This window comes from Mastacembelus armatus, chromosome 2 (genome assembly GCF_900324485.2).
Source record: "Mastacembelus armatus chromosome 2, fMasArm1.2, whole genome shotgun sequence".
Taxonomy (NCBI): Eukaryota; Metazoa; Chordata; class Actinopteri; order Synbranchiformes; family Mastacembelidae; genus Mastacembelus; species Mastacembelus armatus.
In genome coordinates this window covers 154,118-170,557 of record NC_046634.1, presented here as the reverse complement: position 1 = coordinate 170,557, position 16,440 = coordinate 154,118, and the positions used below count along the sequence as shown (strand labels likewise).

The window sequence follows — 16,440 nt, the reverse complement described above, 5'->3', positions numbered from 1 at the left end:
AAAAAGTACTTAAAGTTAAAATAACATGTTATTTTGAGTTACTAATTCATTATTTTAAGTAATTATTTTTACTTAATATTTTGAGAAAGTATTTTTTACTAAATAGGTTATTATTATAAGAAAGTAAGTCGATATACTCAGAAAATATTTTTAGTTAGTAAGTTATTGTGAGAATGTATCACATTGTTTTTACTTAAGTCATTTTGAGAAAATATTTTTACTTAAGCTTTTTTAGAAAGTATGCCTTTGTTGAGTTACTAAATCAAAATTTTGAGCACTTAGTTATTTTTAATAACTAGGTCCAAATATTAAGAAAGTATAACATATTATTAAGATAGTATCTCATTATTTTGAGAAAGTATCACTAAGTCATTATTTTAAGTAATTATTTTTTACTTAATGTTTTGACCTTAATAGGTCAAAGTATCTAAGTTGAAATATTGAAAACGTTTCTTAGTAAGTATTGTATTGTATCACATTGTTTTTATGTAAGTCATTTTGAGAAAGTATTTTTACTTTAGGCCCTGTGATGGACTGGTGACCTGTCCAGGGTGTACGCCTGCCTTCCAACTGAAAAGAGAGCTGGGATAGGCTCCAGCAGATCCCCGTGATCCTGGTTAAGGAATAAGCGGGTATAGAAAATGGATGGATGGATTTTTACTTATGTCTTGAAGAAAGAGAAAGTATGTCTTTGCTGACTCACTAAGTTAAAAGTTTGAGAAAGTACCTAGTTATTTTAAATTTTAGGTCAAAATATAAAGTAAAGTATAACATATTAGTAAATTAAGATAGTATCTCAATATTTTGATAAAGTATCACTATTTTCCTTAAGTCATCATTTTGAAAAAGTATTAGTTTTACTTAAAGTAAAAGTATCTTGTTATTTTGACTGTTATTATTTTATCTTTTTTTTTAGAAAGTATCTTTTATGAGCTACTAAGTTACTAAGTATTAAGTATTAGTAAATTAAAATTATTTTTGAGTTGCCAAGTCATTATATTTTAAGTCAAAACATTGTGAAAACCTCTAAACGTGTCAATCAGACACAATAACATTTATATTTATATATAGGGAAAAGGTTTGATAATAAAAGTTTGATACCCCCCCCACCCGAAAACTTCAAAAATTGGATATAAACTGTTAGAAATTGTATCATATGAGAAAAAATTACGATGATGAAAATTTCAGCACATCATAAGGACGAATTTGTATTGACAATGTTTGATAGCATATGAGCGTATGAGTATGTATTTTTTTCCCTATTATATCATATTGAGAAAGTATCTTACTTACTTAGTAAAGTCATTTTGAGAGAAACTATGACTATTTTTAAGGCATTATTTTAAGAAAATATCTTATTTTAAGATACTAAGTCAACATATTGATCAAGTAGCTCATTTTTAGAACGTATTCTTTTTGCTTAAGTCATTATTTATGAGTTTAAGTAATTTGATATTTTGAGTTACTAGTTCAAAGTATTAAGAAAGTACATTATATTAGTAAGTACGCACAGTTTACCTCAAACCTTAGGATCTTTTTGGATTTACTTACAACTGTAAACAGACATTCACATGACATATTCTCTGAATACCATACATGGCTTCGGCCTTTACCCCTTTCCAGCGTTACCAGGCAGCTTGCTAAGCTGATCTAGACACTCTTTTGTTGCTCTACTATGTTTTCACTACATTCTGTCTGTCCCGCACTTTTTGTTCTGCCTCTGGGGAAATCTCCCTAAGCCAAAACTAATCTCCCCCAAATCCCTATCACTGGTCATGACAAAATATATAAAAGAGGCAAAAATAAGCAGATTTAAAGCAAAAAAACAAAACAAAAAAGGCTAGTGATGCACACAAACATACTCTAAATATTCACTTTCACAATATAAAATAAATATTCACATATTCCGCACTTTCACTTTAATTTGTTAATTGAGATATCTAAAATTTATTTTAATTTTCATGGCTTGTTTTTTTTTGACACCCCTGGCAGTTTTTCCAATTTAGCTTCATACCATCTAAGGTTTGTCACAGACATGAACTGCTTAAATGTCATTAAAAGTGGGTATATGCTGTCTGACCTGCTGTGGGATCATCCCTGAGTCCACGAGTTGGTGGTAGAACAGATCATATGTCCTGGAGAGCTGCTGCCGTCCCCCTCTGGATGTTACGCTTGCAGTGATGCGAGCCAGCGACAGCTTGAATCCAGAGTCAACCCGCCGTGACGTTCACCTGCCAACACCCCCCCTCCACCCTCGCACATCCCCCTCCCTTCCCTCTGGCTCCTGTTTGTCATGTTGCCTGATCACTGGTTTGGCCCCCTTTAGTGCCCCTTGAACCATTCTAAAGGTAAAAAAAGTGCTTGATTATTTCTAGAAAGAGGCAAGACAGTTATGGAAGATCCATAAATGTGCCTTATTACTGCTCTTGGGAAGGCTGCCTGGAGGAGCTACAAACAACAAGTCCGTTAAAGATCATTAGCCCCTTTACCAATAATCAGTTTGAGACTGGACGCTATTAAGGATTGGAGAAACAAGGGCATCTAATGTCTTTTCTTTGTTTCCTGGTTCCTCTGCCCTTGCTCCTTAGTCCTTTGAGGTTGTCATCAGCTTTTAAATTTAGCTCGACATGGTTTTTAGCCATGCATGACACAATGAAGGTCAATACGTCATTTTAAAAATACATCTTTGAACGAATATCCAGTTTAGTTTACAAAACATAACACCAACGATAAACAAGCTAGGAGCAATAAAACTACAGCATGATGTACAAAGGCCCAAAATGATGCTTTGTCAAAGGTTGAGGCCAGAACAAAAATACTTTTTTTCTGAGCTTCACACCCCACAATTGACTGTCCCTCCCCAAGTCCAAAAACCTTATCTGGTTTTGTGTGGATAGCTTAGATTCCATCATTCTTAGAACTATGTTTATCATGAGCCACTCAAGAAAACTCCAGGAAGTTGTGCTGATCAGAATTTATACCTAAAAATCTTAAGGATTAAAGTTTATCTTGTAAAAGGAGTCAATTACTCTACTAGTGTGAAACCCAATCATTAAAGTACTAAAACTGTGACAGTGACATACTGTACAGACCCATGTTGGCCAGGTTACATTGGTGTTTTCCACAATAGAGTCCGTCAGGTTTCCTGTTGTCATACAAGACAAATAACCGATTTGGTCCAGGACCCCCTGCATTCTGTCATGCCAGGCTGAGGGCCAATGGAGCTCTGCCACTGAGATCCGCTGTGCTCTTGCCCCCGTCTAGCGTTACAAAGTCCCATTCATCAAAATTTCATTAAGCCAATTTAGTTGCAGGCCACATCGGAGAGATGCACCATCACACACATACACAAAAAAATTTTACAGGTTAGCCTTTGGACTCATTACTGACATCACCAAAACATCCAAGAAGTCACACGTATGAGTCTGTAAGTTCAGGATATGAACTTTCGTTTTGTGGCCTTCATTAGTGTTCCCTGCTCAGGTTTTTGAGGCATTAATAATCCATAGACTCAGCTCAGCTTCCTGCCTCCGATTACACCAACTGAGCCAAGACTAAAATGGAAGGGTTTCCTAACAACGACCTTCTCTAAGGAAAGCTATTTAAAAAAAAAAAAAAAAACAAACTACAATACCCAGCAGCAACCTGTACAACAAATATCCTGAAGTTGTTTGCGACAGGGATCATAGTGGTGGTTGGTGAGACCAGAACAAAGGTAGGAAAAACCTAAGATTCTGAAATCGGATTAATGACATAATCTGGTCTTGGGTTTGATCCAGATACAACTTTCAAGATGTGATACATGTAATAGAAGTATTTCCCCTTAAGGAAAACGTAGGACCAGACAGATGTAGACAAGCTGAGAGTATATACGATATCTGCATGGGTTGCAGGACAGCTGGTACAGTACTGCTTCCTGCTTTGCTGGATTAGATGATATAGTCCAGTCTAGGTTTTGATCTGAATCCAACTTTTAGTTTGTCCTGTTCAAAGGTTTTTAGTAGGAATGGGCCGACCTTAACCCCAAAATCCAATTCCAATGTTGTTTTGAAAACCCATTACAAAAGCAAAAAAAATGTAATTTATCTGATTCAGGATGGCAAAACATGGGATTAACAAATCCAGATCATCCTGACCCAGATTGCAATTTTTTTAAATACAACTTGCCTCTGAAGATTAAATAAATAAAGAATCATGGGATTTTTTGGTGTAACTAAATTGAATCTAGACAGCTGAATTCATATATTTTTGGGATATGCAGTTGCAGATCTCCACACAAAATGTGGTGGACTTTGTGCTGCTGTGGACCATCTTTTTATTTTCTTACAAACTGGCCCCTTCAAATATTTAAGGTTAGTCATCGAACTTGGACCACTATAAAATATTTTTTCGAACCAATAACCAGCCAATATATAATTTCACATCAATGACGGAATTAGCAGGAGCACCCACAATTCCTCAAATCGTCCCACAAATATCCCGAAGCAGGTCCGAAAGCGACCATAGATCACCTTCAAGTCGGGTGACCACGCAGTTAAACTTGATGTGGGAATTTTTTTTTTTTTTTTTTTTAATGCGTGACTTTTTAAAACCTGTACTCACACCTGGCGTTTGCTCCCATTGATCCTGGTTTGTAAAGACCTTAAATCTCTGGAATGCCCCTTGAAGTTCGATATACCAACTACTGGTTTAATGGTTTTTAAAAGTGTTTTTCTATACTCCAGAATATTACTGCACATTAACCTTGTATTAAGGATGACTCACACCTTCACAAGGTGTTACACACCAGCAGCATAGTAGCTAAAACATCTGCAGAATTAGTATGTTGTGCAACAAATTTATTGCATCACTGTGAATCAGTCGCAGAAATTCACAAATTTGTTCAGTCTTTCCTTTCTAGGGCTTTCATTTAAAAAAAAAAAAAAAAAAAAAAAAAAATCAAGTCCAGTTGTTGAAAGCTTGTTGTCTGTTGGGCAGTTCCATGCTGGTGATCCTCAAGGGGGTCGGCAAGGAGCAGGTTGCTTGTCACTGCGAGGGTAGAGGGATGCCCCGGGGGTCGGTCACCTGGCCCTCCTGCAGGTTCTTTACGAGCTGGGCCAGCCAGCGTTTGGTTGTGGTGTCGTCCTTCAGGACCTGGGCGAAAGTGGTGTCTTTGAGCTGGTCGGGGAGGCACTGCCGCAGAGCTTCTCTGGCTCTGTGGGGAAAAAAAATGGACACGGGCTGGACATAGATCCACTGGACCTGCTATGCCACACATACGCACAAACAGACTATCATCATTCAGGTTGGTAACGATCCCTTTAATATCTCAGGGGTTATGGGTACTCCAATACAACTCGCAGAGCAGTAGTCACCAAACACTGGGCCACAAACTAATACCAGGATACAGATAGAGAATAAATAACTTCTATTTTTTCCATTTTATTGACTGACATTCTGCAAGATCTTTTATTTTGAAAAATGACCAGATTTCGGCCGAAGCTCTAGGTCAAAATCAGAGCGGAATATCTAGGGATCTCCACAAAAGCAGCAAAAAACCTGTGGTTTTTCCCCTACCATTCATTTGCTGGGGTATTGGAATACCAGGAGTGTTCGAAAAGTCAAACAGTTCCACCAGTGAAAGTGAATCCAGCTTGACTCAAGAAAGACTAGTTCAGAGCAATGGTCAAAACACTGGCTTTAAGGCAGATGGCCCTAACAACTGATCCTGGGACTATTAGGTCCAGTAGAATTGGAAACAGGCTTTAATAGCGTAAGTGAAATAAATATTTTTAATTATGGGGTATTTTAACATTTTTCCATCAAGCTGTTTTATTTATGTTTGAGTTACCAAACTATAGCACTTCTTTATTACCAAAAACAAACTAAGCTGCCTTTAATTGCACTGATTATAGCGCTGCTGAACTTGGTTCCGTTCAAGCATGGAAGGGACTTGGTGCCACCTGCTGGTAGGGTAGAGTAAGGACACTGGCAGGACATGACTAGAGAGGCTTTCTGTTCAGAGATGCTTAACATGTCCCTTTGCGACAAAAGATGACCCAACTTATTGAGCATTAAGTCTGGTGTTGAAAAATGACAAGAAAACAAGGCACTTGGGTGCTTAGCTGGCAGGATGTGCTAGAGGCAGAAAGCAGAGCGTTGTCTGGTAAATGCTATGTTAGCAACTCATACCACAAGGCCAGTGTTCCATCTGTGAGTTGAAGCCAACTTCTTTTCGGAGCTGACGGGTCAGCATGGGCACTCAAGGGACTGGAACCAAATAGTCTAGCCTTGGGCACCCATGACCATGTTGCCACTACACCAACTGCCTTTCTCTCTCTCTCCTTCTCAACTGCAACAATGGGGACCACCCCACAAGACCTGCTGTTCTGGAGATGCTGTCTGTTCAACTGCTGCCTGACATATCCCAGCCTTAGACAAGTGCCCATTAGTCACTTCTCATACCCGTGGTTTTAATCTTGAGGCTGATGGCTGTAAATTACCCCTCATGGTAAAATGCCAAACTATTATGTGTTGTAGTAAAAGTACCTGGAGTTGTCAGACAGGCGTAGGTAACAGCGTACTACATGCTTCAGCAGGCGAGCTGAAGGTTCTTTGGACAGCTGGAGTACCATTTTACCCTGGAATAGAAGGAAAGAGTGTAAAGCCAGAAAGAAGAACTACACACAGATATATTACATTATGGTAATGTAGTATATCTAAATTACTTACAAGAATCATAGCGACGTGGGAAAAGCGCTCATATGTTTGACAGATGTAGGCCAGCCCGGTGTCATCCAGGAGAATCTTCTGTAGTATGAAAGTCGCAACCTGAAAAACAAATTTATTCCTGTGACAATGCTAACAAATATCCTAGCTTCAACGCGAGTGCAGCGCAGGATTGTGCGATATATCGTTTCGACATTGTAATAGTGATGCACGCATCCGCAAAAATGTGCGATGTTAAGTAGGTGTATTACAGACCGAAAAGAACTCTATGTGGAGACGCACGACAATGGCAGGTCCCAACATGTCTCGCTAGTGAACACAGTCAACATGCGCCTAGGGATGGGAATTGATTGTATTTTATTTATACTGACACCAATTACAGTTCTGCTTACTGGTTCGATTCCCATAAAAGCTTTTAGCATTAGTGCAGCTCTTTTCTTCGATTCTCACTGCAGTATTCCACTGAATTCCAGAAAGAATATTTGTGTAGTATTTAATTATTTTTAGTCAAAGAAAAATCTGTTAAGCCTGCTGTGTGGCACTAATGGTGTTAACACAGGACATTTACCCTCTGTAACGGACGGGTTGTTCGGCTGGGAAGTGGTGGCATTCATGCATCTTAAGGTTTGAGGCCATGAAGGACACGCAACTGTCAGAAAAACACGGCGGCATCCCTAAGAGGATCCTTATGCCTCCGATAAGGAGGCATAAGATTGCAAGGGATTGGAAAATTTGGAGCTGGTCCTAAACTGGAACTGGGTCTCGATTCCCATCCCTACGTCAAGCAGGTGCAGGTGATCGAGCGTAAGAAACAACAACAGCGAATGCATTTGCGAACTTGTGTGATCTCTGGATCTCTGGATGTCAGATTTTTGGATATTCTAGGTAAAAACCATAGCTGGACTAAGTACCGTTTTGGAGAGCTCGCTGCCGGACTCCATGATCCGAAGGCACAAAGGGATGATCTCTGTGGTCAACAGGAAGTTAATCACTTCCTGCTCATCTGTTTTCACCAAAGCGCCTAGACAGGTTGGATACATGGAATAAGCATCAAATAAATGTGCAGTAAGACTTTTTTTTTTTTTTTTAAATAATCTGTGGAATTTCTTACCTATGACTCCCAAGCTAGTCAGTCGGAGGTACTCGAACGGTCGTGTTTTACTCACTGTATGTAGGAAGGGATAGAGGAAGAGTGGTATGTGTGCAGCTAGGAAGGCTGACCTGTGAAGAACCAAACAGTCTTAAGTCTTTTTTTAACATTTATTTCACTGATTTGCAGACTTCAACATCCATTAGTACCTAGACCAGCACAAAATCTACCATACATATTTAGCCCCCCCCCCCCCCCCCCGAGGTGTCCCATTAAATATGTCCACGAAGGCACACTCACGATCTAACATGTACTTATAACTGCCAACAAAAATATTTGCTCATAAGGCACAGACCAGAACTGGATGTGAAATGCGGTTACCTTGTTTCCGGATGGGATGCTACACACTGGAGAAGCGCCAGGGCGTTACATACTCTGTTAGACTGGTGGGCTGTCAAGGTTGGGGGGTTGATTGATGGGTAGATGTTTACAATTTCCTAGCAATTACAGAGAAGTTAGTACAGGTGAAAAATGAACTGGCACATTAACTTTAATTTTTTTATACTTTGGACAATACTGCAACAAGAAAAGGTGCTTTCAAACTAGAGGAAGTATTTCGTGGTTCTTAGAACCTTTGGAGAAGTTCCTTTTTTTCTGTGGCCGCACTGCAGGGGCTGAGAAGCATTATAGTCATCGAAATGCTGGTTTGGGGGATTCATTACTTTTTCAGTACAATAAGAACCGCAAGTGACGTGGGTTTATGTTGATTCGTCAAACACCTCCTTAAACACGTGCGGCACCACCAACCACCATTTTCATTGCGTAAACAACAGCTTTTGGCATGGAAAAAAACTCAAATGGACCGATGCCAAAGTCAGGAGACGGAGAAACTTCAGAGCGATCTTAATGGATCAAAGCGAAACGTAAAAATTTTTGTTAGCATTGTTGTTGAATGTTGTGCAGAAGTGATGTTGCTATAGCAACCATCAGCTGGCTTACATTACTACGATGTTCCTACTGATGATGTGAATGCAACTAGAAAAAAAGTCCCTTAAGGTCTGTAGTTATCGGGTCCATTCCTCAGTGGGGTAGTTCATTCACAGCCACATTATAAATCCCTTGCCCACCCTGGCGAGTCCCCTCCAAATATCACTCTGTGAAAAACACTGCTTTTGCTTACCTGCAACAGGGCTGCAATGGTGCCACACGAGTGCCAAAGCATGGGAGCCAAATCCGGTACTGACTCCCTCTTCTTGCTGAGCTCCAGGAGGGCATTCTCCCTGGTCTCTGGACTAGACAACTCATTGATCCACTGATAGATCTTTTCTCTGTCCACTTGTGCCAGTGCTGTAGTTACGGCCTGCAGACAAAACAAAAAAATACAGCATAAGTACAACTTCCTCTAAATGTGTCAGACTGGCCAAACTCTTGAAGAATTCATGCTCGACTTTGGGCCCAGTGTAGGGGTGTGGCCTTATTTGAGACTTGTTGCATCTGACTGTCTAAACAAACCTCATCGTGAATATCAAACAGGTTTGATTCATGATCGGGGAGGCTCCAACAGAATACCCACGATAGTCAATGACAGCAAGATGCGTGGGACACCAAGCAGATGTTGCGTAATTTTACAGCTCACAAACATGGAAGCGCATCACAACGCAACACCAGTATCGTGTAAGGCATACCACAATGAAAAGGTGTGGGTCATGAAGTCACCATTTGATCACAAAAGTTTCTGTGAGATTTTGTGTCTTTGGAATTGCCAACTTTAGATTGTTACTATAAATGGCAGGTATGTGTTCTCGCGGTCTCGTCGAATTGTCTAGTGTGTAGGTTTGGATTATAATAAAAAACGGTGACTTGGTGGTTAGCATAGTTGTCTCGCAGCAAGAAGGTTCCTGGTTTGAAACCAAGCAGGGTGCTTGCGTGGGTTTTCAGCGGTTACTTCAGTTTCCTCGCACAGACCAAAAACATGTATGGCAGGTTCATTGGTGATTCTAAATTGCCCTAAAATTCACCCAGAGAGCTGAAATAGGCTCCAGCATATCCCTGTGGCCCTAAATAGGAGTAAGTGGGTATACATAATGGATGGATAGTTGAAACTGTCCTCATGTCTGTGGTCTCCCATGTTTATTAAATCTGTGAATTTTTAAAAATCATCTAGCATTAGTACAATGCAGCCTGGTTCACATAAGCAACTGCTGTATTTTGCATCTGCTAAACGGCAATATATTCCCAGGAGTCTCCTGTAATTCACGTCCGTGCGCCCCCCCCCCCGTTTTCTTGTTTCTCCCGGTAAACACCCCTGTAATGTGCATAGCCCAAACCTTATTATATGAATAATCACATCAATACATGATTATGAGGTTGTCCAGTTGTCAGATCTTGTATGAAAGACATCATGGATATATACAAACATTTGTGACCTCAACCTGATAACCTGCAACCCAGTTGTGCAGGTAGTAGACAGAAGTTAAATCCAGTATCACTGGTAGAAATGGGAGGAGAAGAACAAACTAAATATCTAAATTTAAAAACAGCTGGACGGAACAATTTATTTTTTATACACTACGGTGCAAAAGTTTTAGGCACTAAAAATACACAGGATATATAAATATAATAAAATAAATATATATAAATTACATAAATTGTGTTTTCATTTATAAATTAACTTCATATCAAATGCAGTGAATGGAACAAAATCTAAACGTAATCAGTAGGAGCCTTTGCAGCAACCCCTTTTACCCTTAAACCAGCAGCAGTTCTCCCTGGTTTGACCTGCACACAGTTTACTTTGGTACTGGTACTTTGCAACACCTTGGAGAAGCTGCTGAAGTTCTTCTGTAGACTCAGGCTGTCCCAGTGTTTCTGTCTCTTCATATGATCCCAGACTGACTCCATACTGCCCAGATCTGCTGCAGGACTCCTGGTTCTTCTTGCCTCTGAAAATAGCTCTTCATGAACTCTAGTGGGTTCTTTATGGACTTGTTGTCCTGCACAATGAACCTGGGATCAATCTGACACCTGATGGTGTTGTGTGATAAGAATCTATAAACTTTTGCACAGTACTTTCAAAGTCAAATAGACAACATCCCAGACTTTCTGTGTGTGGCAGAGATTTTGATATTGGACAAGGTGGAAAAAAATTATATGACACGGCTCATTTAATCGCAACGGCACGGTGGAGCAGCAGGGGCACAGCCGGGCACGATAACCATTTCGACCTTCATCGCTAAAGACCGGACGAAGAAAGAAAGACCCCACCACTCTCAATGGGTCTCCTGGATTTCAGTACGAGAATGTTGCCAGGTATGCCAGGAAGACCCTCGAGAAGAGAGAGAGAGAGCTTGAGGCCCTCTAGAAACCACGTTCTCCTTAGGGGCTGAGCCCCCCCGAAAGTCTGCTAGTACAACCACCCCTGGTATGGTATACATCTACCCCAAACGGGCACCACTGTAAATAAACGTGCAATGCAAAGTGTTACTGTGCGCAATGCTAACGTTAGCATCGCTAAAACGTTAAAAAACGAATGACTTCACGCTCTTAGGCAGCTAAAGAGAAGTCCTCTGACTATTACTAAGGCATTCCTGCCTTAGGTTGCTTTCGTACATTTCTTACGCAAACTGAAAACTGACTTGTATCTTAGCAACAGCAACACCGTTAGCGTTAGCTAACTAGCCAAGCTAACCTTAGGGGATGATTAGCTTAGTTAGCTAACGGCTAGCCAAGCAGCTAATTTTTAAAAGTTATCCGGTTGTGTTTACTTACTGCTCCCGTAGCCAACATTGTACGCAGCGCCTGGACTTAATCCACCAAGACACTCTGGTCGTGTTAGAAACCTTATACTCTTTAAAGTAGCTAAGTGGGACACAAACACTCGGCTACATTAACGTCAATCTTCGAGCAGCCACGAACAACTACAGCTAGTTCGTTTTCTTCTTTGGTGTTTTTTTTTTGCGGTTAGCCAATGGTGCATTACTGCCACCAACTGGAGGAGAACTGTTTCTTCCTAAAACTAATGAACATATGAAAATCGATCAAATCGGGCTATAGCAATTAAATATATACAAACAAATATATTTATATATTATCTATCTAGGTCTCTCTTTCTATATATACAGTATATATATATGTACAGCTCACATATGTATATAAGATAAGAAAACCTTTATTTGTCCCACAATGGGGAAATCGCATTGTTGCAATAGCAAAGTACAAGTACACAGCAGAGTGCCAGAAGTAGCAAAGATGTGAGACAAATAAGAAATTAAAATACTAAGTGGAATAAAACTATGAAGCTACAAAAACTATAAGTGTGTACAAAATGTGCCTATGGGTATGTACCGTATATGGACATCAATGGATAATAAATGAATACCAGGTAACGTGACTACAGTATATTGCACTGATGGTGATTCACCTTATACCTAGTGATGGGCAAATGATACCGAGGCTTCGGAGCTTGTGTCACTCTTCCTGAAGCGGAGTGATTCGAAACACTGAGTCGAGGCTTGTATCAAAACACCAGTGTCACGTGACTGATGCCGTTCGAAGCCTCGCGCTTCATTGCTTCAAAATGTTTCAAAGCTTTTCATTGGCTCATAGTCTTTCAGTGTGTGTCATTGGCTCATGGCGTTTCAATGCATTCTGAGGCAATGACAGCTTGACAGGTTCGACAGATTTGAGTGGTTTGGTGCCATACCAGCTATATAAGATGCATCATTCTGCTTCAGGATTTGGAGAGTGAGAGTGAGAGTATTTTGGCAAGTTTCATGGCGAGTCCCACCAATAAGCGACATTCTAAAGTTTGGGATCATTTTGATCTCAAGAGGTCTGAACTTTTATTGCTGTCATGGGATTGAAACAGTGCCAGTGCTTCAGTTGTGCTCTTTAGAGGTTGCTATGGCTTCAGTTGTCCACCAGATGTCACCGTCACTGAAGTCTCGAAGCGTTGAATTTTTTTCGGCACAATTGTCAGGAAAGCCTCAGTGCTTCATGAGGCTTCACTTGCCCATCACTACTTATACCACACTACTGTACATGATTACAGCGGATGGATGACAAATGTACAGTGTTAGTCGTGTTCATTGTAGACTCTGACAGCAGCAGAAAGGAAAGCTCTGCTGAATCTCTCCTTCACACAGCAAGGGTGGATCAGACTGTTACTGAAACTGCTCTCCAGGGCAGACAGGGCATCCTGCAGGGGGTGAGACTCATGGTCCAACATAGATGTTAGTTTAGCCAGGGCCCTTCTGTCCCCCACCTCCCTCACTGAGTCCAGAGGACAGCCCAGGACAGAGCTGGATTTCCTAAAGACCTTGTCCACCTTCTTCCCCTCCCTCTCTGTGATGTACACAAATTCATTTGTGTACATGCCTGTTACACTGTAACTATAGGTGCTGTGAGGACATTTAGGATGGGTTTATTAATGGGGTTTTTTTTAGTTAACACTTAATAAGTAATAGGGTTCAGGGGCATCACAGTGGTGCATCAGTTAGCACAAAAAGTTTCCAGGTTTGCTTGAACCTGGACATTTCTTATAGGTGTGTGGGTTTTCTCCTGTCGCTTCTCTCACAGTCCTGATTAGGTTGTTTGGTGACTCACAATTGCCTGTAGGTGTGAATGTTCTTTGTGTCAGCCCCATGATTTGTGATCTGTTGCTGTTCTTTTCTCTCTCCTCTATCCACTCACCCCAACTGGTCGAGGCAGATGGCCGCCCAAACTGAGCCCGGTTCTACTGGAGGTTTTTTCTTCCGTTAAAGGGAGTTTTTCCTCTCCACTGTCGCCAAGTGCTTGCTCATAAGGGAATTGTTGGGTTTTTAGTTTTAGTTTTTGTAAAGTGCCTTGAGATGATTTGTATTGTGATTTGGCGCTATACAAATAAAATTGAATTGAATTGAATTGAATTGAATTGATGCTGCTGCTCCAGCAGACCACACCCTGCAGGATGGCTGATGCCACCACAGAGTCATACCAAATGGTCGGGGGTTCGAATCCTGACCAGGGCATCACCAGTGTGGGCCCTTAGGCAAGGTCCTTAATGCTACTAGCCTACCTCAGTACAAATGAGTGATAGAAATACTGGAGTCATACCGGCTCGGACGTCGCCCGGGTCAACAAGGTCCGCGTCAGGTGCTAGGGGACCAGGGCAACCTGATGAGAAATGGGCTACTGGAACAAGACACTCGTGGACGAGGGCTGATAACAGAGAACTGTTGGAGTGCTACTACATGAGTAACCCCAGCGATAGGGGCTACATGAAGAGTATGTGGGACCTATGGAAACTTCGAAACCCACCATCTACACTAGGGCCAAAACATCTAGTAGCTCAGTGTTCCAACATCCACAAACGGCAACTGCTATCACAACTAGAGATTGAAGAAATTCAACACAAATGCTACGGCAAGGGGGAGCCAGGATGCCAGGTCAGGGGGGAAACAACACCACCCCCCCCCCAGGATTGGGTATCAAGCCCCAGTGACAAGCCCCAACACGCTCAACACAAGAGCGGCTGACCTGAGAGTGAAGATCGTGAGCAAGATGGACACCTGGAACCTCCGCAGCCGGTTACCAAGACTAAGTGAAGTACTCTCTGAAAGTCTACTAGAAGATGTGAATGCAGCATTATGAACAATCCCCACTGTGACCATCACAGAGACCAACAAGCTGATATACACCACGGCAACAGTGATCCTTGAGATGCTTGGCCACAAAATACATTCCACCACCAAGGAGCAGTACCCTGCATGGAGAAGGAGATTAGAGGCAAAAATAAGAGCAACATGGAGAGAAGTCAGCCAACTATCAGATCTGCAGAGAAGAGGGATGAAGTTGGGTAAGAAATACAGCAGGCTGTCCATACCAGAGGCCCTGGAGACTGCCAAGCAACGACTCACAGCCCTGGCCACACACCTGAAGAGGTACACCAGAGAAATAGAAGCACGGAGAATAAACAGTATGTTCTCCACCGAATCATCCAAAGTGTACTCTCAGTGGGAGGGCAGTAACACGAGAACAGACCCACCAAGGCTGGAGACTGAACAATACTGGAAAAACATATGGGAGAGGGAGGCATCACATAACACCAATGCCCAGTGGCTGGCAGACCTGAGAGCAGACCACAGCAACCTCCCCGAACAGGAACCAGTAACCATCACAACGGCAGATATCCGAGAAAGGGTCTCAAACATGAAGAACTGGACAGCACCGGGGCCTGACATGATCCACACCCACTGGCTAAAGAAACTAACTGCCCTCCATGAGCACCTGGCAGCTCAAATGAACCAGCTGCTAATGGATGGGACCCACCCAGAGTGGCTAACTGAAGGCAGGACAGTCCTGATCCTGAAGGACCCCCAAAAGGGAGCAGTCCCATCCAACTACCGTCCGATAACCTGCCTCTGCACAACATGGAAGCTCCTGTCGGGCATCATAGCGGCTAAGATGAGTAGGCACATGGCTCAATACATGAGCGGGGCCCAGAAAGGAATGGGTAAGGACACCAGGGGAGCAAAACATCAACTACTGGTGGATAAAGCGGTCACTCCAGACTGTAAGACCAGGCAGACCAACCTGTGCGCCGCCTGGATTGACTACAAGAAAGCCTACGACTCAATGCATCACACATGGATCCTGGAATGCCTGGAGCTGTACAACATCAATAGGACCCTAAGAACCTTCATAAGGAACTCAATGGGACTGTGGAAAACAACCCTAGTAGCCAACCTCAAGCCGATAGCACAAGTCTCCATCAAGTGCGGCATCTACCAAGGAGATGCTCTGTCCCCGCTGCTGTTCTGCATAGGCCTGAACCCCCTCAGCCAGATCATCACTACGACTGGCTTCAGATACCGACTGCGAAATGGGGAAACCATCAGCCACCTCCTGTACATGGATGACATCAAGCTGTATGCCAGGACTGAGCGAGACATTGACTCACTGATCCACACCACCAGGATATACAGCAACGACATTGGAATGTCATTCAGACTGGACAAGTGTGGTCGAATGATAACGAAGAGAGGGAAGGTTGTCAGGACTGAAGGAGTTGAACTCCCAGAAGGCAGCATAGCGGATGTTGAGGGAAGCTACAAGTACCTTGGAATCCCACAGGCACATGGGAACCAAGAAGAAGCCGCAAGGAAAGCAGCCACAGCCAAATACCTACAGAGAGTAAGGCAAGTCCTAAGAAGTCAGCTAAATGGGAAGAACAAGGTCCAAGCCATCAACACCTACGCCCTGCCGGTCATTAGATACCCCGCTGGCATAATAAGCTGGCCAAAAGAGGACATAGAAGCCACTGATGTCAAGACAAGGAAGCTCTTCACAATGCATGGAGGACTTCACCCCAAATCCAGCATCCTGGGACTGTACACTAAGAGGAAGGAAGGAGGCCGGGACTGGTGAGCGTCAGAGCCACCATCCAAGATGAAACAGCCAAGATCCATGAGTACATCAGGAAGATGGCCCCGAGCGATGGAATATTTAGTGAATATCTCAGGCAACAGAAGTCCGATGCAGAGGAAGAAGAGCCAGAACCATCATGGCAGGACAAACCCCTGCACGGCATGTACCACCGACAGATACAAGAAGTGGCTGATATCGAAAAGTCCTACCGGTGGCTGGAAAAAGCTGGACTAAAA

The 16,440-nt window shown here is 42.3% G+C and overlaps 1 protein-coding gene across 2 annotated transcripts; it reads right to left on the bottom strand.

Moving 5' to 3' along the window:
* Nucleotides 1–4,540: 4,540 nt before the first annotated feature.
* Nucleotides 4,541–11,728, bottom strand: cnot9 (CCR4-NOT transcription complex subunit 9). Of its 2 annotated transcripts, XM_026302233.1 has the most exons (8): nt 11,567–11,728; nt 8,979–9,158; nt 8,180–8,295; nt 7,820–7,929; nt 7,620–7,729; nt 6,712–6,810; nt 6,529–6,620; nt 4,541–5,194 (listed from the first exon to the last, which is right to left on the bottom strand). In XM_026302233.1, the coding sequence occupies exons 1-8, from the start codon at nt 11,582–11,584 to the stop codon at nt 5,026–5,028; spliced, it is 894 nt and encodes a 297-aa protein (XP_026158018.1). In that variant the 5' UTR covers nt 11,585–11,728; the 3' UTR covers nt 4,541–5,025. The 2 variants fall into 2 exon arrangements, with proteins under 2 accessions (XP_026158018.1, XP_026158017.1); XM_026302232.2 differs by having other exon boundaries at nt 7,620–7,929.
* Nucleotides 11,729–16,440: the final 4,712 nt, after the last annotated feature.

Excerpts from the sequence above, each read along its gene's own strand:
- cnot9 (XM_026302232.2), bottom strand. Across the intron at positions 8,296-8,978 it reads CCATTGCAGCCCTGTTGCAG|GAAATTGTAAACATCTACCC; the intron begins GTAAGCAAAAGC and ends TGTAATTGCTAG. Across the intron at positions 6,621-6,711 it reads CCCACGTCGCTATGATTCTT|GGTAAAATGGTACTCCAGCT; the intron begins GTAAGTAATTTA and ends CTTCTATTCCAG.